The sequence below is a fragment of the Electrophorus electricus genome, chromosome 22, assembly GCF_013358815.1.
Source record: "Electrophorus electricus isolate fEleEle1 chromosome 22, fEleEle1.pri, whole genome shotgun sequence".
In the NCBI taxonomy this organism is placed as follows: Eukaryota; Metazoa; Chordata; class Actinopteri; order Gymnotiformes; family Gymnotidae; genus Electrophorus; species Electrophorus electricus.
In genome coordinates, this window is record NC_049556.1 from 9,244,437 (window position 1) to 9,267,656 (window position 23,220).

Genomic DNA, 23,220 nt, shown 5'->3' on the forward strand with positions numbered 1-23,220 from the left:
GTGCTTTAGGAAACAGCCCGTTGACTCGTGTGCCAAATGTAAGAGTACCAGCAGTTCGACTTCACTTCTCTTATAAGAATTTGCTCTGTTAAAAATGTTCCGCACGATCACTGGCCTTGCGTGCACAGTCACCGTGAACCCTGCTCCCTCATCTTGGAAAGTGCAGGCCGCTGGTCAGGGCTTTGGAGGGGAGGCACCTCAGAGAGTGTGCTTAGCAAGCCACAGGGTTCAGCATGCAGATGAGAGGAGGTGCTGATTCAATGCCTGTACAGGAGCTCACGAGCAACGTGACAGGTCAGCTGGAAAAAAAAAGAAAAGAAAAAAAGCTTGCAGTCAGCACCCAGGGGAATGCACTGCGGTCAGGAGAGCTGGGGGGGGTTTTCTGTGGTGAGAAAGGATCGCTTGCTAGAAAAGAAGGGAGGCCAATGTGTCAGAGTAAAATGGGAGACTGAGCTGCCCCTGGACATCGGGGCTTGGGACAAATTGTCCTTGAAAGCGAGGAAGTTAAGCATTAGCTGAGAGCAGCTCCAATTTAATGGCAGCCAGAGCTAGAACGCACCTGATGTAAAGTCATCTATTCACATCTCATTTTTAAAAAATGGTCTAAGGTCTATGAAAATATGATCTTATGTAGTCTATGAAGAAGGCAGAGTCAGCCTATATCTGGTAATCACACCACATCCCAAGCGATGAAGAAGAAGGGTGTGATGATTGGTCTGAATCAGAAGTCCACAGGCGGTCTTAAGCATGCTCTATTTCAATTATATATTGTTCCTATCCTCAGTCGTCATGGTGGCCATGGGAACGGAAATCGGAACTGGGAAACCCGAGAGTACTGGAGACAGCCTTCCCTTATGTCAGAGTATGGTGTGGCAAAGTGCTTCTCACTACAACCTGTTGTGGAGCTCTCTGTCTCTCTGCCCAAGCATGGATATTCTTGCACTCATCCTGTGTGTGATCCTGGAACTCCTCGCTGTCACCTGTAAGTAAAGCAGTGGAGCACTGAACTTCACTTTTTAAAGATTCTTCAGTGTGAAGTTATAATTTCGGCATGGCTTGCACTTTTGTAATGTACTTAGACTCATCTGAGGCTGAATGAAAGGAAAAAGACTGATGAGTGCAGTCTCTACCTGAACTGGGGTCCGGGGACTGCTAGGACTCTTCAAAGCAGCTACAGAAATTTCCCTGTAAAATTACATTTTACATGATGGATAAAAGAATTCAGACAAAGCTATGCTTTTTCTGGTTTATTGACCACTGAGTGTAATAATGTAATACCCCATTGATTTTTAAAAGATGAATGGTTTCACCCAAGCACCTATACGTTTAATTCCAAATATGCAAATGAATACCAAATATGGTGAGGAGATTTGCAAGTGAACAAACAAACAGAGGTTTGAGGGATTGACATCCTTGCCTGGCTGTTTGGTTCAAATCTGGGAATAGTTGTTTTTTTTGTTGTTTTTTTTTGTCACTGTGAGATAAACACTGACCGAATCAGTTCCTTTTGATCTGCAGGAACAGGTATTAAAACACATACTCCATGCACCTCCAGTGATGTAAAAGTAGAGAGCTGGATCCAATAAAGAAGAAACAGAGCCAGATTTTGAGCGAGAGGTTGTATGACAGGGGTATTACTGGTGTCTTTCTTCCTTTCTCCGCATATCTTATCCCTTGCTTGTTTCTGAGTTTCTGTGAAGTTTCTTTAAAGCACAGGGTGACATTTTGTCAGGCATGCTGATGCTAAAACGTATTATGCAAAAGAATGAGCTGGAATTGAATTAGCTGTAACTGAATTAGACTTTCCACTGACAAATGGAGCTTTTCAGTGGCCATGGATAAATACACAAGTGCATCAAGGTCATTTTCAATAAAAAGGACCATCTCCTTAGAGACCAAAAATAAAACTAAGGAAACGCAGTCAGTGGGGACTCAGTCAGGGCAACCCATGAAATGATCCATTATTTATCAGGGCGTTAACTGTACATTTGCATGCAACATTATGTAAACATTATAGAATAAATGCAAATAATAATTAGTACAATATCAATGTTTACTACAAAGCTATTCATATCGTGTGACATGGTTAGAGGAACACAGATTTGGATTCCAAATCTGTCCTTGCTGTTTGACTCCCGGAAAACTTTTTAACATGTTTCAGTGTGATAAGGAATTCATAATACATAGAAACACTTCAAAATGGAGCACTCTGGGCAGACACTGGGCTGAATCATAACTGGATGTTCCCCAACATCCTCACTATCACTGAACCTTTGTAGCACCACTGGGACAGCTAGGGCAGATAAACCAGCAAAAAGCAGCCAAAACGTCTTTTAACCTGCATAGTACTGGACAATTAATTTACAAAATGTATAGCCTAACCTTATTTTACCACCAGTGGCATACTTACCAGAGTCTAATTTACAAGTCTGAGAAGAAACACAGAATCTCCTACCAGCTATATATTTCTGGCTCTGTATCATATTAGCCCTTCTGTTCTTGTGTTATTCTGTAGCTCACACGTAAACGTTAAGAGATTCAGTAGGAAGACAGGAAGGACATGGATATCACAGCACTGAACATCAAAGATGCCAGTGTTGAACTGTCTCTTAAAACATCCATTCATGTCCAAGTGGACTAAAATAAACATAAAATAATGGTTTACTTCAACACCAGAGACCATACGCTCTCTTTGAGACGTGACTTTTAGTATTAAACACACACACACACCACACACGATTGGCAGATCATGAATCTCGTGATAAATTGTATCACATAAGGGGCATCAATCTGGCTCGCGCATTTTCCACACGGCAAGCATAGCACACGCGACATCACAGCCAGATATCGTTCAGATTCCCATAACCGGAGCACGCTCAGAGCGCATAGTTACCCAACACCTCCAGGGCAGGGAAGGTAAGGCAGCACCGAAGTCTTAATAGTCACGGCACAGCTTCATGTATCGTTTTCTTTCCTAACGGGATTCCTATTCACCGCGCGCACAGTTCAAGCAGGGCCACGTCTCTGTGGAGGTGACAAGGTGGGAAAATCACACCGCACACTCCGGGCGCATTGTTTGACACCAAGACCCGATTGGTGTTGGGTTTGCCCTACTGGCAAAGTTAGCCACCAGGACAGAACATGAGACCGTTCTATTACACCACCACTCCCTTTCAGGCTCACTGGGGTATTATGCATGAGTAATACATGCTATTATATGCACCCCCCCCCACAAACACACACACGCACTAGAAAACGTGAGGAAGGTGAAATGAAATCCAAACAGCTAAAGCGGGATGCCAGACCACAAATGGAACTGTTCGCCTACTCCAAATGATAAAAGTGATAGTGTATATCTTTTGGGTTTTGTATATATATATATATATATATATATATATATATATATATATATATATATATATCTATATATATATATATATCTTTTGGGTTTTGTGTATGTATATATATATATATATATATATATATATATATATATATATATATATATATATATATATATATATAGCTTTGATGATGGCAGCTGAACACGGCAGATCATGTTCTCCAACCTCCCAGGTCAGCAGCAGGGGCGCATTATAGGTGGCTACAGTCCTGCGCCATACTCCATCACGTACCTGGTGTCCATCCAGACCACAGTGGGACAGCACTTTTGCGGAGGCACTTTGATTAGCAAGTCCTGGGTGCTGACCGCAGCACACTGCAATATAGGGTAAGGCCTTTTGCAGGTCTGATTTAGGCTTGCTTATATCAATTTGCCAGCTAACCATTCTATAGTTGTTTTGTTGTTATGAAGTATGGTGCTTCTATTCATGTATGCAACTATTTCAGACAGTAGTTGTTATCTGCAGAAGGTGTATATGCAGATATGGCACAATTTGTTTAAATCACTAAGTCCAAACCTATACACACACACACACACACACACACACACACACACACACACACACACACACACACACACTCAAACAAGATAAACAGTGACAAAGGAATGCTGTAAAGTCAAAGGTCAATACTGACAAACAAGTGCTCATGCTGGGATATTTTACAAAGGGTGTCAAGGTTAAAACATCAAGCGTCTTGGAACAAAAGTGTCTTGGAACAAAAGTGTCTTGGAACAAAAAATGGAATGTGATCTTGGTCAGCCATAGGAATCACCCAGTGGGAAGTGTTGTGTCTTGAGAGTTATGCTGAAACTAGAAGGTTAACACAAGTTAACAGGTAAAGGAGGGTAATGACAACCTGTTAGCATCATGCAGTCCCCACCAAATATCTACTCAAATCTCACCCCTGAAACAGCAGAAAACTGCACCTGTGCACTACTGTTTGATTGACCTAGGAACCTTACATTTCAGATTTACCTAGGAACTTTACAGTGGCACTTAAAATGCATTACAGATAATATTACCTGTTTCTTTGTACTATAATTGCATCAAAAGGTTCTAAGCTTCTACATAAGATCTATTAACACTTTTTATTTAATATCTACAACCACTCAGTGGCCATGTATAGAACGTTGTCCTTCCCTGGATGATTGTGTTCATCCCGTGTGCTGTGTCTAGGACTGGAAATATGAGGATCGTAGCTGGAGACTACTCCGTGGGCATATACGAAGGGACAGAACAGTACCGCATGCCACGGCTATTAATAACTTACCCCCAGTACAACCGAACCACCAACAACGCTGACATCATGCTCATTAAGGCAAGTGGAAATGCACTGTCATCTTTGTTAAGGTAAACGAAGGTTGGTTAAGGTCTGTTGCGTTGATTAAGTAAGCGACAGTTGCTAATGTGCCCAAGTTCAGTACCGATTTGGGCTGTGTTCTGTTGTGGGATAATTCATGTAATCATTAGTGGCAATTAGCTGTCATTGAACCTTTTACAAATTGTGCATACAAAACACATGCAAATAGTTCTGTCAAACCGCTTGACATCAATGGCTTTTTGTGAAGGAGTCCCAGGACAACCTAACAAAGAATGTCCTCTAATCTCTCATTATGTTTATGGCATTGTTAAAAAACATTAAAGTGCTGCAGTTCAAAAAGGCACTGCTTTGAAACAGCGGATTTCAGTGAATAATAATTAAAAAGCACTCAAAAGCAGAAAATGCAATTCCATAAGCTAAAGTGGGAAATGCAAACGTTGTTATGACAGGATTTTGGTAAACTGAACAGCTATGAAGGAACCACTCTCATCACTCCAGAGTCTGTTCTGGTTTCTGAAAGCCAGCGCTGTATTGACTTTGAGGTTCAAAAGATTGAAACCCTTTCGAGCATTTAAGCTGGAGGTTTTTCAGTTCACACAATATTAGCACAATGACATCTCAGCAAGTCATTGATTTTGTAAGAAAATACACCTGTCCAAATAAAATTAATTAAATGGAAAAACAAGAACAATCCCACTTGATTTTGGAGGAAATGATAATCTTTTTTCACCGTGAAATCATTAGCCTGACTATGTGCTGATGGAGGCCCAGCTCTTTAGAATTTCCCTTGTTACTCACTCCTGCCTTGCAATTCAGGCTGGGATTTTTTTTTGACAAATTAGCATCAATCTATGAACTGTTTGGAACACCTGGTTGCAGTTACCCTCACTTCACATAGCCTACAGTGACCTTTTGTTTCCCCTCAACAAAGGTATGGTAGTGAGTGTGTATTGTCTAGAAAATACAACACAACCTCTGATGTGTGTCTTTATTGTTATTATTTAGATGAAGATTAGAACACCTTTTAGAAACCATTCATGTAGAAATAAGGATAATTCTGTTTCACAAACATTTCGCTCATAACTATATGTGACTTATTTACTGGAAACTACTGGCAACCCAAAAGAAGCGGACCCATTGGTGGAAGCTGTCAGGCTTCTGGGCCTTTAAAGTTTCTCTTTAGACTAGTTGGGTTATACTTATACCAAACGAACCGTTTGTTCAGTGCTGCTGGTTCTGTCTCCTGTGCAGCTCCAAGCCCCGGTGATTCTGAACAGCTACGTGTCCATCGCTCCTCTGCCCCTGCAGGGGGCAGACACAACAGAGGGCCACGTGTGTAGGGTATCTGGCTGGGGCTTCACCACTCCCTCCGGGGGGATCCCTTCGACACTCCTCACAGTCACGCTGCCCATCGTCTCCAGTACCGCGTGCAACAGCACGAGCTCCTACAACGGCAACATCACAGACAGTATGATCTGTGCCGGCTACGCCGCCGGAGGGAAGGATGCATGCAGTGTAAGCTATACGTTTCTGTAATATTTTCCCGGTCCTGATTATGGTTGACAATTTAAAACACGTGCAAGTTTGGTTTCTGAAATTCCAGAATCGCTTTGATCATTTCAGAACATACTGTGGGGGAAAAAATACTTTGAAAGGTTTAGTGGTTCCAAAACCTGCTCCTGAAAAGCCCTCACAGGATTACACATTAGTAACAATGTGTATGATGTAGTATGTGCAGTGGTGCATGAGTGTAGCCATATTAGGTTTGGTCTTTTAACCGCCTGCCAGTTGAAACTCATTCTTAAGCATCAGAACACGAGAGGGAGTGTGTTAATACGAAACACCAACCATAATGTTATTTGAAAAGGGTCCGGACGCAGATCTAATCTGTGAGTCCTTTCTCTGCCGTGGAAACTACCTGGGTGTGAGAGAGGATTTGGCGTCGTTATCATTATTGCCATCCACTGTTTTGAGGTGGCAGTGAGAATTCACTGAATGCTATCAGCACTGCGATTTTGTGCACGCCACATTAAGCTGGACTTAAAGCTGCAGTTTCAGGGATCTTATCAGACTGCTACATGTCAGACTGCACAAGATGATGCCGGTAAAATCTTGGCAGAATTCTATATTTGACTATGCGATATTGTGTGATTTTAAAGTCAGACTGTGTGATGAAGATTCTTTAAGTAATATGTGTGCGATTAAAGGAAATCAACCGGCATACTCCAGACACCAGCAGAACATGGGGTCACGAAAACAAATGCAAGCCCTCGACATACTGGCAGTGTTATGCCTTGAGAATCTCCCTTAATCAGAGGAAAGCATTTCTGAGAAAAAAAAAATTACACTACATAGTTAAGACAATAAAGTGTGAAGGTCTTGTATTTCAGTGCAATTTGAATGCCACTATGCTTTCTGTACTCTTGAAAAATCCTCACCGAGTAAATCATAAACTTTTAAAGAAATCTAACATGTCCAGCTTTGATCTTGATCTCTGCTTATTCCCACTATTGCCAACTGTTTACCACAGATGGAGACAAAAAGGTTCTCCATCCAGGCCACAGGGAGCTCCAGCAAACCTGTGCAGCTTATAGTTCTGTTCAACGTCCAGCACAATTGATCTGGAAGATCACATCTCCTTATTGCCTGGCTCAGGTGTGGAAGAAGCGAGAACAAATATGTGGACTGGATAGGACCGGACTAAAGAAATGTGGAACAGACAGCACCAGGTGTTTGCATGCTCTGAGTATGTGCTAATTCAGAAAGGGCTTGCATATAAAGGCTGACATTCCTAGTAAAAGACACAGGAATTAAGCCTAGTGTTGTACCAAATTGCATGGCCTGTGGTGTATACTAGAAGAACCTTTTAGTCTTGGTTTAGGCTAAATCTGGTTTTGGGAAGCAGACAATCAAATCTGAGGCATTACAGCATGATAATATGAACACAGCCTGAGGGTTTGCCGAAACCTTGGCTTTATTAAAGGGGATTGCCTTAAGAGCAACCAATACATCTATGCACCTTGTGGTCTCTGATGTAACCTTTCAAACACATAAAAGCAAAAACTCGAGGCAGTAGTGTAACGACTTTCAAGTGCTCTGCCCAGCTGCGCTCCGGATGCTGCTTTGGTCCTTCTTTCCAGCAGGAAGCATGAGCCTTCTGCAGCATAGGCCGTTTCTTTGGAATGGCACACTGGCATGGCTAGGGCAAATCATTGTGGTATTATTTTACGCTCTTGTTGGAAACCTCTGTGGCAATGATAAATGTATAAACTTCTTATGGAAGTGTCTAGAGAAGAATCTTTCCTAGATGTCAAACCGATATTGTTCTCCTTTCTCCACAAACAGCTGCACTAACTCAATACAAGTCTTTAGGGAAACTAAATAGTGTTTAATCCTGTGTGGATCAAATCTAAGGTAACTGTTTAATAACTGATTATTATTGTGCCGTAATATCATTGCTTCAGTTTATTGTGCAGGAATTTTAATAGTCTATTCTGCTGTGCAGGGTGACTCAGGGGGACCACTGGTGTGTGATGGCCGTGTCTATGGTATTGTCTCCTGGGGCACTAGCTGTGCGGATCCTCGGTATCCCGGAGTTTACACTGCTGTGTCAAAGTTCCGCAGCTGGATAGATAGCAGTATATCTGGCTTCTATGGAAACTGCCTCTAGAATTAAACTGCAGTGTTACTTCAACCCAGCCTTGAACTTGAAGCCATGTTGAGACACTTCAACACATGCCAAATTCAATATGGTTGTTGTGTTACATTAAAAATGTTAAATGTAACTTGCACTGTGTTTGGGTAGAAGCTGGAAGTTTTAGATGGCTGATTATGATTCATTTTCTTTCTGAGTGTTAATTGGTTCATATGGCTTTTTTGTATGTTCATTCAAAAATAGGTGCCATATTACTGTATCTCTTTTAAAGTTTCACTGTGACACAGTAAATAAATTTAATGTGTTTGCGCTGTATCATGGGACCTAGATCATCACCTAGATCATCACAACTCTAGTTCCGAAGGTTGCAATAATCTTTAACAATTCAGTAGCAATTCTATTCTACAAATCATCTCAGAGAGAATGAAAATGGCAAATTTCAAGTGAATACATTCTGTAGAGTGATTTTGGGTCTAAAGTTCATTTTCAAAGCAATGGTGTAGGAGTTATTCACAAGACCACAGCTGAGCAGACCAATTGTACATCTTGTTTTGTTTAATAAACTGCTATACCTCTAAATACTGTGACAATTTATTTCTCTTCTTTTAAACTATAATGTCAAGTTCCATGTGTTTGTGGAAATCAAATATTCACTCAAGATACAGTCACATAGATATTAAAATTAAAAAGTGCTGGAATAATCATTTAAGGGAAAAAAGTAAAAAAAAAAATGAAGTTGTTATTGGACTACAAAGCTGGTACCTTTGGACCTTTACAGAGGTATTCTGGGTACGGCTTCTTGACAGTCACAACACCGTTAGAGTGACTCCACAAAGGAGTGCCAGTCGAAATCTAAACAGCCTCGGGCACACCCGATAGGACTGCTTCAGGTGTATCAGCATGACTGAGATTAAAGATGGCCTAGATCAGGAACTATCACTTTACACAACCGGGGACTATTGTGTTCTTCAGCTTAGAGGTGTGTCCCCATCACAATGGATGTGACGGTCTTACCGCTACGGGTTGAACGTTTGCATAAAGAGCCATTTTCATCATCAGTCAGCACCATACATTACAAGAAGAATAAAAAGGCATTTTGTATAGCATATTAATCTCTGTTGCATAGCTGAACTCTCAATTAAGTAGTTTAGTAGGTTTTATCATGCTGGCTCTTGCATAGTATTGATTCGGTGAAGCTAAGTATTCACCATGCCAGCAGTTCCAGGAGATCGGACTGTCACTAGAAAGACAAAGCCTGCCATATAGCACTGGGGTGAAACTGGGCTGCCATCTGAATCTAGGCCAGCTTGATCCATCGCTCCATCTATTTTTGAGCCTAGACTTGTTTACGTAGAACAACCTGGAAACCTGCAGAACATCACAGTGGCCCTGAGTACCTATTAAAAGGCTTTGTAACTTAAATGTGTCACCAAATGCTTGGTTTTATGGTTTTATGCATTTTATGCGTGTGTTCTGGCATGGCAGACTGGATTATATGACAGCATATGATAGAGAATGTGGTGTAAATTAAGTGCAATATAGAGCATCTGTGCACACTCCTATTATGCTGCTCTCTGTATAGTCTACATTTCCATGTGGAAATTCATCTAAAGTCACAAGGGGGCATTTTACCCATCAGGCCAATGAGATTTGGCACGTGCCGCGAGTGGCTATATTCAGATGCTTTCTAACATCAGCAGGGCTACAACACTGCAGGCACCAAACAATACAATACATATATTTTTAAAAACCTTCCAGGAAATTCAGTGTGTGCCCCAGGGTCTCTGCAGTCACTCCCTTGGAAAAGTCAACTGGCATGTCTGTATTCTCTTATAAATGCCTCTTCACAGCAGCTCCCCGACAGGTCGGCATTTCGGGAAGACCTTCAGTGAAAAAAAGGAAAAAAAACCAAAACAAAACAAAACAGGCTCTTTTGTTATTTCCCTTTTGAGCATGGCAGCAATTATTGGGACGTGGCCCGCTATCTCCACTTCACGTCTGTCGGGCCTGTGGCGCGTCTCCACGAGACCATGATGAGTCAGGCATGGGTGAGCAGCAGGTAGAGGGTGCACTGACCCTGGTGATGCTGTGAGCAGCTGCCTGTTCCATGGCTGAGAGCCATTGGCTACAGGCAGCTGAGACTAGGGCACTATCCAAAGTGACCCACCTATTTTTCACCACCACCATCCTAGTGTTGTTTACTGTGCACTACTGGTGCCAATGGGCTTTTACACCTTACACAGTACATTGCAAAGAGGGAGCCAGTTGGGACCCAGCCCTCAAGGCTGTGCTCTTCTATAGAATCTTGCTAGTGTAATGTAATCTCTTTCAGGTCTGTTTTCAGCTTTATTCACTGTGCCAGCTCATTGGTGCACATTTTTAGTCTTTCATTTTCCTTTTATTACAAGTTGTTTTAAGTGCAAATACTTGTGGAACAGACGAGCAGAATGTTTTGTTCCAGAGTCAAAGGTTGCCAAAATAGCGCAATACACAAAACAGGTTAATAACCTGGCATTAATAACCTGCTGTTCACTGGCAATACTGAGACACAACTGCCAGGCCATGAACAACGCACAGTGAATGGTCCCACCATAATACATTCAGGTGGCACCAACCACACAAAGCAAGTTGTCCTAATTCTGCACCCACCACTTAATGACTCACTGGCACCCCATATCACCACAGCTCATTTATGGCTCTAGAATCCTTCATCAATAATCCTTCATCAGTATTGGTGTCATCAATTGTCACATATGCCCCAACAGAGGGCAATGATGACTTGAAGAGACAGCTTTTATGATGAGCTGACTGATATCATCCAGTCAGTGTCAAAGCATGAGTTGCTTGTTCTTGGTGATATTGACGCCAGTCCAGGGCCATGGGTAGCTAGTGTTAAAGCCATCATCTGCCCATTTGGTGTAAGCACAACAAATGACAATTCGGACCATCAGCTCTTGGTTTTTTCTGTCAAAGTTCTTGATGGCAACTGGATCGTGGTTCCGGACCACGATGCCTCGGATGCCCTAAATGTAAGACTTACTATCTGTCACTTGCTATCAAGGTGAAAGAAGGGAAAGAGCAGTAAAATCTGAATGCAGGTTTGGCCAAAGCCCAAAGCCACACAACCGGCCCAGATGGTTTTCCACCAGAAATCAACCTTTCAGTGTGACATCATTAGCTCTTCCTCGTGGTTACATGTTGCTTGCGAGACTCCAGTCAGTGCTGGTAGACAAGCGGCAAACTCAGCAACAAGGATTTCTGGAAGGCGGGATGACCTGTGCTGGATGCTATTCTTGCCCTTCAGCTCCTGTCCACCATGAGCTTGGCAGGTTGCTACAAGTCACTTATACTGTAAGAAGGCAGCATTTCCACGATCAAGCACTATGGCTGGCACTGCGCAGTAGTGCTTGTGTTCTAACATAACTATTGACCTTCATTAAGGAATAGTGTCACACTAATACAGTGTTACGTATACCACCAAGATTACACCAATGATGTTGCATTGGTGGGTACTTCAGAAGCGAACTTGGCAGTATCCTTTAAGTTCGAGGTGCCTTAACTGGGCCTGAACATGTCATGGCCAGAAAACAAGTTGCAGAACTTGGGTACCGATGCAATTACAGAGGCATAGCTGTGCGAGGAAAACAGACGGAACCTGAGCAGCATACAGAGCTCAGATGGCAGATACACACCTAGCGTTACACACGGAATTGGTTTGGCTGCCTCTGACATGCGATTACTCCAAATGCTTTGGTGTTAGCAGCAGGTTAGGCCCAGCACAAAGTGGCGTGTGTCATGCACAAGGCCTATCCTGCTCTATGGCGCTGATATATCAACACTGCCACTATTGGACACTCAAAGTGCTTGCAAGCTTTCCACATGTATTGTTGGCTCCAAAGTTTGTGTGCTTGCTGGATTCGTATACAACTGCTGAAGCCCCAGCTGGACCGTCTATGGTGCTGGACTTCGGCACCCCTCCCACCGCAGCGTGCTTTGATCATGTGCCTTGCCTTGATAGTAACACTCCAGCGCATGAAGATCTGGCCTGCACTGTCGCAAGTTGTAATAAAAGGCATGGCTCCATCAGTTGGAAGAGGCTACATGGGAGGTCATGGTTCAACATCAGCCATTCTTCGCGAGCGCAATCTTGATACGAGTCGTCGTCATAGCACGCGCTTTATGAAAAAGGTGCGGCGGACCTCTGTTGCCCAGGTGATTTGATGGATGGATGGATAACAGAGTGATGCCCTAGCGAACCAGATGCTACCATTAATGTGTTACATCAGTCAAGACTCTAAGTTAAAAAGAACAAGGTCCGCGCTTCAAATGGAGTACTCCGTGCTCCCGATGACGGCTTCAAATGTGCGCAGCCAGTCAGCTTTTGAAAGGCATTAGCTGTGAGACACAGGTCATTTATCTTTCATCCTCATTGAGAGAAGCAGCCATGTTTGGCTAAATTGAGATGGATAGCACTCGGGCCGCGGCTTGGCGGTTTAAACGCTCTACCTGCACAAGCTCAGACTTACATTAAAAACCCACTGACATTTCTAAGAATTCTAAAACACTGAAGGGTAAGAAAAAAATAAATGATGGCACGCTCTCTGTGAGAAGGCATACCGGACTGCAGATAATCTAAAGCCTTGTCCTTCTCTGTAATTACATCTGCTCGTAGAAAATTCATGCACTCCATCTCTTTTGTTTGGTTTAGCTCAAGGGGGCAATATACTGTTAGAGTATTACTGGAGTGCACGCTATAAAGCACATTCATTTTGGTTAAGCAATAGAATTTTTTTTCGTCATGTTTTTGTTATCTGTTTTCCCCCCTTTTATCCTGTGTTTAATGTTTTGTCAAACCAAAAGTGAAAGCTGGTATTATTTAGTAGGCTTACAGTGCAACATTTCACATTCTTCTTAATTAGCGCAGATATTATTTAAAGTCGCTTGGATTATTTTAACCATGTCATGCTCATGGTTATGTCAGTTTATGTACTTTTGCCAGTTAAAACACAAAAACATACATCATATCAAATAAAAACATCAAATTTGAAATCTATAAGGTTTACATATTTTAAATGTCTTACCTTTATAGAACTTCTTTGCATACGCACCGGATTGAAGTAGGCTAGATCAGGCTTTGAGAACAGAAGGACACCAGAACGTTACATAAAGCAGAGGGCTGCGATTTTCAGCGTGAGGGAGAAATGAAAAGGTAATTACTCTCCCTGCTCGTTATTCACTCCCTCTTATAACAGCTATATTTTACTTTTCAACTTCCAGCATACAACGAGGAACAACTCATCAACAGCAGACCTTTCAAAAAGGCTACCGTAGCAGAAGTGCCGAGGCCTGGTTTGGGGCTCGAATAATCTATATTTAATAGTAGCCATTAGGCTGGAAGCCTGTAAGTGCAAAGACAAACCCTAATGAGATATTATTTATTCCAACATGGAGTTTCCTTCACCCCATCCTGTCTCTCTGTGCTCCTGTGTTTGTTCTTTTTGGAGCAAAGTCAGTTCACCTTTGAGAGACGTTTACCTTTCAAGCTTACCTTCAGAGAAGTGGCGTTGTGTTCGGGTCTCCTAACGGTATGCATCTTTGCTTAGTGTGTTGTTAACTAAAGGCTGTTTAAGAGCTGTCAGAGCTGGATGTGTGACATAACTTCCTCTGCTTCTGTCCCCTGTTCGATGAATGCTGCTGCAGACAGGCACAGTCATAAATACGCCTACGTGTTTGTCCACGAGAACAACGAGAACATTTACATGGGCAAAGTATTCAGTTCTCTGATGTCCTCATTACAGCAAAGCTCAGAAACTGCACACTGCAGTTATAATGGGTGAATTTGGAGGACATACAAATTACCTTTTTTCCACAGGGGACTATTGGACCAAGTCATTATTTAGGTATAGCCTCCCATATCAACAGTATTAGCATAATCTAGCTCTACAATGCTGGTGTCATATTGCGTTTTTACAAAATGCAATGATTTGCACCTTTCTAAAGCACTGCAATATTTTTTAAAATATAACTTAAAGGTGAATTGCTAAGTGTATCTTGGTTTCATATTTATATGATGGTCTACCTGATGATGTCAGCGTCCCTACAATATCACAGGTCAGACAGAGTTCCTGATGGGGAGGATGGTGTTAAGAGTGGTTTCTGGCTGTTTGCACACTGTAGTATTTACAGCACTTCATTGTTATCTATCCAGGTGCTGTGCTAAGCAATCTCTCTGCTCTAGCGACCCCAGCATTCGCATCATTCATCACGGTGAAGGAGGGATACACATTGTGATAAACGCATGCACGACAGGTCGTGCACAATCAAAAATGGGAATGGCAAGCTTTTCACGTTGCATTAAGAGACGGTCTCATCCCGATTCAGAATATAGAACAGGAGCACATCCATCAGCTGTCGGCTGATTAAATAAAGCCACCGAATGGAGGAGTGCGTGGGGATTCGAGTCTGAGCACCGGGTGGGTGGCGTCTCTTGCCTTTAGCTTCTCTCTGCATGGATGAGTCAGTCTGTCTGCACCTCAAACAGGCACGGCGCACATTTTAAACATGCCTCCATGAGGAACATTAGCTCCACACACTCCTCAGATGTTAAGGCAGACGCATTAAAATTCAATACCTGCAAAAGAAAATCTTTGAGGGTATACATGCTTTTCTTGGAGAGGGAAGGGGGCTTGTTTGCTCGCTGTGTTTACCACAGTGCAAAGCCCAAACATGCACTGAAGTAACACTTTCTGCTGGATAATGGAATTATTCTGCTTTTCTCTTCAATTCATCCCTTTAAACGTTCATTGTGTTTTTGCTTGGTCTCCCTTTCTCCAGTAACACCGTGGACTTGTGGATGGACATTAAAGGTCACGTTGGCACAGCCCACTGAGGCCAGAGACCCATCTTTGCTGTACACTGCCACTTCTGCATTACGATGGTTCCGCTTCTGTAGATATCCAGGAACCCATGTGACTGCCTCACTGTCCCACGAAAAGACGTGAGGTTCCAGGGCGCTGTGGAGGGAGAGCCATGCAGAATGCTGCCATCATACTGACTCCCAGCCAGTGATTAACTCTGAACGTGGAGTAGGACAAGCTTAGGTTTGGATCGATAAGCAGGAAGCGTGATGTAGTACTGCAAGACACAGGGCTAATAGGGATAGAAGAAAATCTCCCGGTCATTCCTAAAGGGTGATGTGAGCTTCAGGCCAGAGGTGAACACCTGGGGAATAATTCTGCCTGTCTGCTTTGCTTGCTGGAATGGCTGGAACAGATTTAGCATTGCAATCTTTCTTCAACGCCACCTGCATCCTCAGATGTAGTCAGGGGTCACAGCATTATGTTTTGTGCATAATGTGAATATTTGAGTATATGATGCAATGTTGTTGCAACACTCCATTTCTAATAAATGAAATTATTGAACTGAAATGAGTTCAACTGAGTAAATCATAAATGCAGTCATGCCAGAAAAACGACAAAGGGAGAATTTGAGTATATATAATTTTTTTCCTTCATTTTCTGTCCTTTTTATAGCACTAATGACCTTGGTACTATGCTGAATGGATGCCAGTGTTTGGTGATTTTGCACATCCCACCGCACTGGTTTAATGGAGGAATTCCAAGAATGGTCTGAGCCCAAGGCTGAAGTAGACAGGTGTGAAACAGGCTGATTGCATATTTCAACCTCACTGCATAAGGCTGAATACACTGAAAATACGAAGCTAAGTAGGATACGAAAAGCAGTCAGAACTGAGCCATGCGCAAAGTTTAATGGTTTTTAATTGCGAATCAATGCCTTGTCTTTTATTCATTAAAACTATCACATTAACTTGCCATGTAGGAGTATAATTGTAATCAAGCACAAAAAACAACAAGTAATCTTCAGCTCTCATTACCTGTATGAATTACTTACATAGACAGGCCTAATTCCAGGGCAGCTAATCTAATCTAATTGTTTATGCATTAATCTTTGTGGATTCCATTTGCCCAGTGAGTGGAGTTTAGGATTACTTCAGCTAACAGACTTGCTCACGTGTGACTTACATTTTTACATATGAATGCATAATTTTTTTGGTCTTATTGCATTACTTTTTATTATTCATCAAGTGATCCTGCCACAATTTTTTGAATTGGAAATTTCTTGCGCAGCACTCACAACATGTGAATGGACGTGTATAGCTGCAGACGTTATATGTCAGACCAATTGTAAATTGTTAGAAATTCATTTGAGTAAGGTGTGGGTCATAAGAATCTCCCACTACTGTCTTACATGTATTGGTCATGCTGCCTTTTGCATGCAGGCCTTTTTTAAGTTTAAACAGCTGTTGTAATGTGCAATTTATCAGACCCACATTCCTGATTACAGCCAGTATTGGTGAATCATCTCAGAGAGAAGAATGGAAACGGTATCAAAGAGAACAGATATTGTTAGATCAACTCATTTCCCGGCTCCCCGGTGCCGTGCATGTCAGTCAGTACCAGAGCCTAATGAACAGAAGCAAGCTCCCATGTGTTTTCTCACCCACTCCTGCTCCAGGCTAACTTTGTTCAAAAGTGCTAGAGAGACCCATTGAGCTTATGTGTGTGGGTAATGTCCAGGAGGTTGAAAAGGGCTTAGTTCAAGTTGCCTCAAAACTAAAACTAAAAGCTGTTGTACATGAAGAACTTCTTGATCTGAATTCCAGGTGCTCTGTGTGCCAGTCAAGATCAGTGTGGTTGCCATCATTTCTGACTGAGGACACTGTCCTCAATGAGTAGATGGGAAGAAAATATAACTAATCTAATAGAAGTATAAATATTAGGGTTGGTAAGATGTTTGTAACCAGTTCTAAAGTCACTGTTCTGAGGCATTTCTCTAAAGTCTTGTAACTGTTCTTAACCAGGCCATAAAAATGAAACAGTAGGTTCTGCAGCTCTGTCCACTGGAAATTACAACCTCCCAGCCAAACAAAAAGTGCTTCATCCAGCTCAGCTAGTGACAAGCTTATTTATCTGCCGCCCTGGCAACCAAGCAAACATTTTTTTTAATCTGGAGAACTGTGGGTGGGCCTGACTAGGGCTGTGTGGATGGCATACTGTCTGCCGACAAATACAAACTTAAATGGGGTGTACTGGTTTGGAGTTTGAGAAGCATTGGCTAGAAATATTTGGTGAAGTACTTTAATTGATTACAATTCAATTGATTCTCTCTGCTCAAAGTAAAATATCTTTGCAAACCGTGTATTTATTTTGCAGTATTGTGTACCTTCATAGCCAGAATATACTGCACTTGGACTCTGAGACATCATAAACATGCTATCTGACATATTGAAATTGCTTTTCTTTAGATGATTACTTCCATCAGGAAACATGTCTAAATACATTGATCTGGCAACCTGAGGTTTTAGGAAGAGTCTAGCAGCCTACTGCAAGAAAATGCACTTGTGCGATACATCTCGGTGTACCCTGATAATGGCATACTTCTGACTACCGTCAAGCTTTTCCTTCAGGGTTTTCCCTTTGGACTGTGATGGCCTATGCTTTCACCTCACCCCCCTTTCTTTAGGATGGCTTTCAATTTCGAGTTAAATTGCCTTGCTGAAGATAAAGCCACATCTCGGTCTGTTCCCTGCACCTGCCTGCCATTGCAGTTACCATTTATCAACCAGCCCTGAAACTACATTCACGACCCACCGCAGAAAGGCCGGGTCTGGACGTGACAGCCTTTTCTCCAACTGCTCCCCTCGCACAGTTGTACAGAGAGTGGTCTTCATTCTACTCGAGGGGCCACTCTGATGCTTTTGCTATGCTTTCAGTGACAGCAATATGACAAAATGTCACTTCCCCAGTTACAAAAAGAGGTTAGGAATTGTTCAATTTGCTGAAGCTCCTGTTTTGGGACTATAAAAATCTTCCGGCCGGAGTACACAAACGGTGACACTGGACCTGTTTAATTGACGCAACAGCGATTTGTAATTGAAACAACGTGGATCTAAAGAACATATTGTCAGCTGGATGAAATCCACCTTTTTAAAGTCCCGGTTAGATCCTGCATTCAGATTGCTCATTTTCTTCCTGTGGGTTTCTAATGAGTAATGGCAGGTGGTGAAGCACCACATAATGAAACTGTATTTCATTGCCACAGTGATGAAGTGGGAAATTTAAGGTTGCATGGGTTAAGAACAATTTGATTGGAGGAATTACACAAAAGACTGAAAGATTAGTATCACAAGATGGCTAGCATAAGATCGCAATTTTGAATGGCTCGTGACTACAAGGTCTTGTTACACAAGCATACATTTGTTTAAGCTTTGAAATATTTGCTATGACAACCCACAGTTTATCCTCTATCAGTAAACAAAAAAAAATTGAAGTTCTTGAAGGCTTGTAGTGCTTTTCACAACCCCTTTAAAAGTAGATGCGGGGTGAGGTGTACTTCTCAGTAGGACTCTATTCTAAAGCTCAGTGTGTTGGACACCTCAGAGAGAAGGTCCTCTATTTCTAAAGATCCTTCAAAGTTATCGTGGTTTTTGAAAGTTACATGGCAGTATGAACGTCTTTGTCTGAGTACATGACACTAGTTTGCCCCCATCTCCCTGGAATCTAATAGGCTTTGCTCTCGTGCTTACCACCCGAAGCTTTGCAGTAAATCTATAATTAACTTCAACCTAGTGGAGTGAGAATGTACAAACCCTAAATTGCTCATTGCCAAGTTGTAATATAAATTTGCTGTCTTAAGCGTTCACTTAAGCACTGTTTGGAGACTGCGCTGCACATAGCTGGTCTAGAGATGTGCGACTTAGAAATGTTCTCATTATATCCTACCTCTAACGAATGCATGCCTAGCTAAAACACCTAACAGGCTTGATATGAATTAAATTTTCAATATTTATGAGGTCACTGGGCATACCACTGCAAAATAAACGGTCAGATATTAGTTGCTAAATTTGTAATATTTGGTGTCTTAAATCATTAATGTGAAAGAGAAAATGAAACAGTTATTTATCACAGATATAATTGCTAAGCAGGATGTTTCAAGCATGGTGTGTTCCTTACTCAAGCGATATTTGAATACTTAATGCCATTAAGTATTATTCTGTGCTTTCATCTGCATCTTGAACCAGCATATTTTATCAGCATAAACTATTTTCAATAAAGGTGGCACCTTTTCCTTTTCTTGTATGTCTCGCTTTATTATTTTATTATTTATTAGTTTTATTATTTACTCCGGCCTACACCTATTGAAGGACCTTCCTGAGCCACACTCAGTGGTACATCACTGGTAGAAAGTGGAAGTAGTTCTCCATATTTGGGCAACAGTATTTTTCAAAATAGTTTTTTTTTTTTTTATCTGCAAACAGTCTATTTATTTTATCAAGGTTCACATGCATCTTTAATTCTTATTCCATCAAATTTCCATCTAATTCCATCACATTTTAATGCTTCACTTAAAGGGCCCATATTCTACATTTTTCTTTTTTTCCCCTTGGTGTCCACTTACAGCATTTGTGTGGCTTTATGTTCCAAAGGCATCCATAATTCATTTTTTTACAGGACCATTTTACAATGTCTCTTTATCCCTTAGAAATAAACCGGTTGTTTATGTTACTGGGCCTTTAAGAGAAACAAGAAAAATAAGCTCTGTTCTGATTGGCTGTCGTGCATTATTCACACCTGAAAGCTGCATTGTAAGTGGGCATGGCTAAAGCTCTGTAGGCTGAATAGGCGGAGACATGTAAATGAATTTGTTCTTGTACCATCAGAGAAAGTGATTTCAAAATTGATTTCATTTTTAATTTCATATATGGACTGTTCTTTGGGAGTGAACGGTGTGTTTTGAACCTAACGACATTTCCATATTATTTCAAAACTCTTTATTTCAATAATGCGAGAGAAGCTCATTTTTCCATGGTAGGGGGCCACTATCCACTTTTTTATACCTAGAAACATAATCGTGGTCGAGGATGAGGGTGTTATTCATATTAGAATGCATACCAAGCGAGCAACCCATTATCGTGTATGATATCCATCGTACACCCAGGATTCTAAGTTAGGCTTCTTGCTGCTACATCTAATCATTATTCGAAGTCAGACGCAGTAACTTAGACAGATGGCTAAACCCCCCTGTGCCCATGCCTTACACAAGCTCGGCTATGATAACACAGAGTAATAAACAACCTCTGTCCATCTCTCGCCATCCGAGTGCACGAGCCCATATGAATTCCGCTTAGTCACAACTGCCTTGCTTTGTTTTTATTTTCGGTTAACAGTTTGGGAGAGCTAAGTTGGTCGCCGAAGCCACATATGTGATTTAAATAATGCAGTGAAAGAGTTTCCGATAGTGCCTCTATTTCTGGTTGTTGAGAAAATGACAGACAGCATGTGAAATGGTGAGGAATTGAGCTATCCTATATTAAGTACTAGGATTTGTTTCTATTTCATTTATCTGTTACATTATGTTTGGCAATTAAGAATGATTGTAATTTTGAATGCATTCTGCAGATGTCCAAAATGCTGTAAACGTGCCTCCTCACCCCCTTCAGTGGGCAATACATTGTGTATTCAACATGGCAGCTAGTCACCATCTCTAGGGCAAGATGGAAAAACAAGGTCAGACAGTTAAAGGCTGTGTGAACAACATGATTAGTGCTTATACTAAATTCACATGGGAAATGGGTTATTTCATGGACATGGTTCCTCAAAATTACAAATTTCATAGATTTTAGAAGACAAATACTACATTTCATGGCATATTTGAAATAATACTTAACTGTCTAAGCTAGCTGGCTACTTAGCTAAGAGTAACTCGGCAGAATAGTTTTCCATACTAAGCTAATATCCTAACTTAATGTAGTATGCACTGAGCACCAAGAGATGGTGTCAGGCTTCATTCTCATTCTGTCATTGTTTTTATATTGCGTGTATAAAAGCCTCATTTGGGGGGGGGTGCTAATTTTTTACAATCTAGGGCCACAAAGGCATCTTTAGTGTCGAACCCATGGAAAAGTGGTAGAATATTATCTGTACCTTCAAATGACACGTTTACTTAAAAATGTAAGCAGCACTCAGATTTTGCTGTCTCTGGATGTAAATCTGGCAGTCTATCAGACGCATGCAGCCTGCTGTCTCACGAGTCGTGAACAGAGTGTGGGCGTAATGGAGGTATGATTCTTTGTCTGCGTGGTGCACCCTTATTCCCCTCATGCTGCCGTCTTGTTAGGGCCACACGGTTGTTATTGGCCTCTCCCACCGAGACGCTCCGATATCCACCAAACTAAATCAGCACAACAAACGAACACATTTTCTTTCTTTTCTTTTGAGTTTTCTTTTGAAAGTCATTACAAATGATTCGGCTCAAATTTAAGCACAATCAAATTTCTGAAATATAATCAACACTTTTATTGATTTGATTTATTTACATTTCTGTTTATTTATATCACATTAAGCCTTAAATCTACTGCACAATTTTTAAAAATAAATTTAAAGGTGGCTTTAGGCATGGCATCATTTAAATATCATCACCTCTATATGCAGATCAGTTAATGCAGCATTTCCCCATGCAGTCCTGCTGTGGCTGCCAGACCCCACACATTTTCCCTCTAACTAAGCTCCGAGTGCACCTGTACCAGGTATTCAGTGCTTTTAATGGCTTGGTTCAGCTGTGCTGGGAACTGTAGGGCACTTGGCTGCTGTCTGTGTCACGCAGACAGCAGCCACAGGGCGTAGCACTTTAAAGCACTCCCCTTCATATGTCACGTCGTCTGCCACTTCCAACTGTTCCCACTGGGCTCACTAACATTGGGCCTGCCATGCTGGCGACACAGGCTGGCGACACAGACTGGCGACACAGGCTGCCGTTACAGGCTGGCGACACAGGCTGCCGTTACAGGCTGGCGACACAGGCTGGCGACACAGGCTGCCGACACAGGCTGCCGTTACAGGCTGGCGACACAGGCTGGCGACACAGGCTGGCGACACAGGCTGCCGTTACAGGCTGGCGACACAGGCTGCCGTTACAGGCTGGCGACACAGGCTGGCGACACAGACTGCCGTTACAGGCTGGCGACACAGGCTGCCGACACAGGCTGCCGTTACAGGCTGGCGACACAGGCTGCCGTTACAGGCTGGCGACACAGGCTGCCGTTACAGGCTGGCGACACAGGCTGGCGACACCACAATTTGCGGCAGAGAGGCAGAGAAGGACTGGAAGATTGCTGTGTGGCACATGGGCTTGTGTAAGTGAAGCAGTGCTGATGAGAGATGAGAGATGATTGTGATGCAGCTAGAATGAAAAATTGTGGATGAGGGAACGGTGTTTGTAAGAGAATTCTCTTTGGTGCACTGTAAATTCTGTCCGTGCACACACACACACACACACACACACACACACACACACACACACACACACACACACACACACACACATATACACACGGTGAGCTGAGCTCAGTCTCCAAAGTATCTTAGGAATTTAATTATTGACAGTGATTGAATTAAGTAACTGCACTGTAATAATCATACAATCAGATAAGTGTCAGACCACGAACACCAGTAATCCCATGGTCCTCAAGAAGACAAATTTTTGCATGAAGTTAACAGGTATTGCTTTGCTCTGCTTTTTGTAGGGTATCTGATATTTAGTCTTTTTTAGTCTATGAAAATATAGCCATGCATAAAAAGATAGATAGATATACTTTACTGATTCCCAAGGGGAAATTTGATTGTAGCTATAGTAACCATTGAACAAAGGGATACAAATATAACAGACCAACTACTAGTTCATCTTGACGTAGTGCAAAGAGGATATCATGCCAATGCAAAAATGAACACACAAATCATGGTACTTGGGATAAATTATGGTGG

The 23,220-nt window shown here is 42.0% G+C and overlaps 1 protein-coding gene and 1 long non-coding RNA gene across 3 annotated transcripts; one reads left to right on the forward strand and one right to left on the reverse strand.

Annotated features, from left to right (window-relative positions):
• Positions 1-927: 927 nt before the first annotated feature.
• On the forward strand, positions 928-8,395 carry LOC113570342 (trypsin-3). Its single transcript, XM_026998693.2, has 5 exons — positions 928-982; positions 3,577-3,730; positions 4,581-4,722; positions 5,977-6,240; positions 8,231-8,395. The coding sequence occupies exons 1-5, from the start codon at positions 928-930 to the stop codon at positions 8,393-8,395; spliced, it is 780 nt and encodes a 259-aa protein (XP_026854494.1).
• Positions 6,093-14,037, reverse strand: LOC113570343. Of its 2 annotated transcripts, none has more exons than XR_004775530.1 (3): positions 13,929-14,037; positions 13,462-13,512; positions 6,093-6,170 (listed from the first exon to the last, which is right to left on the reverse strand). It is a non-coding gene; the product is annotated as an uncharacterized LOC113570343 (long non-coding RNA). The 2 variants fall into 2 exon arrangements; XR_003409893.2 differs by having other exon boundaries at positions 13,462-13,556.
• Positions 14,038-23,220: the final 9,183 nt, after the last annotated feature.

What these genes read in the sequence shown, in the direction of transcription:
- LOC113570342 (XM_026998693.2), top strand. Translation starts at nt 928, where the DNA reads ATGGATATTCTTGCACTCATCCTGTGTGTGATCCTGGAACTCCTCGCT. An exon ending in GGAACTCCTCGCTGTCACCT is followed by an intron (nt 983 to 3,576) that starts GTAAGTAAAGCA and finishes CCAACCTCCCAG; the next exon opens with GTCAGCAGCAGGGGCGCATT. An exon ending in GAGGGAAGGATGCATGCAGT is followed by an intron (nt 6,241 to 8,230) that starts GTAAGCTATACG and finishes TCTGCTGTGCAG; the next exon opens with GGTGACTCAGGGGGACCACT.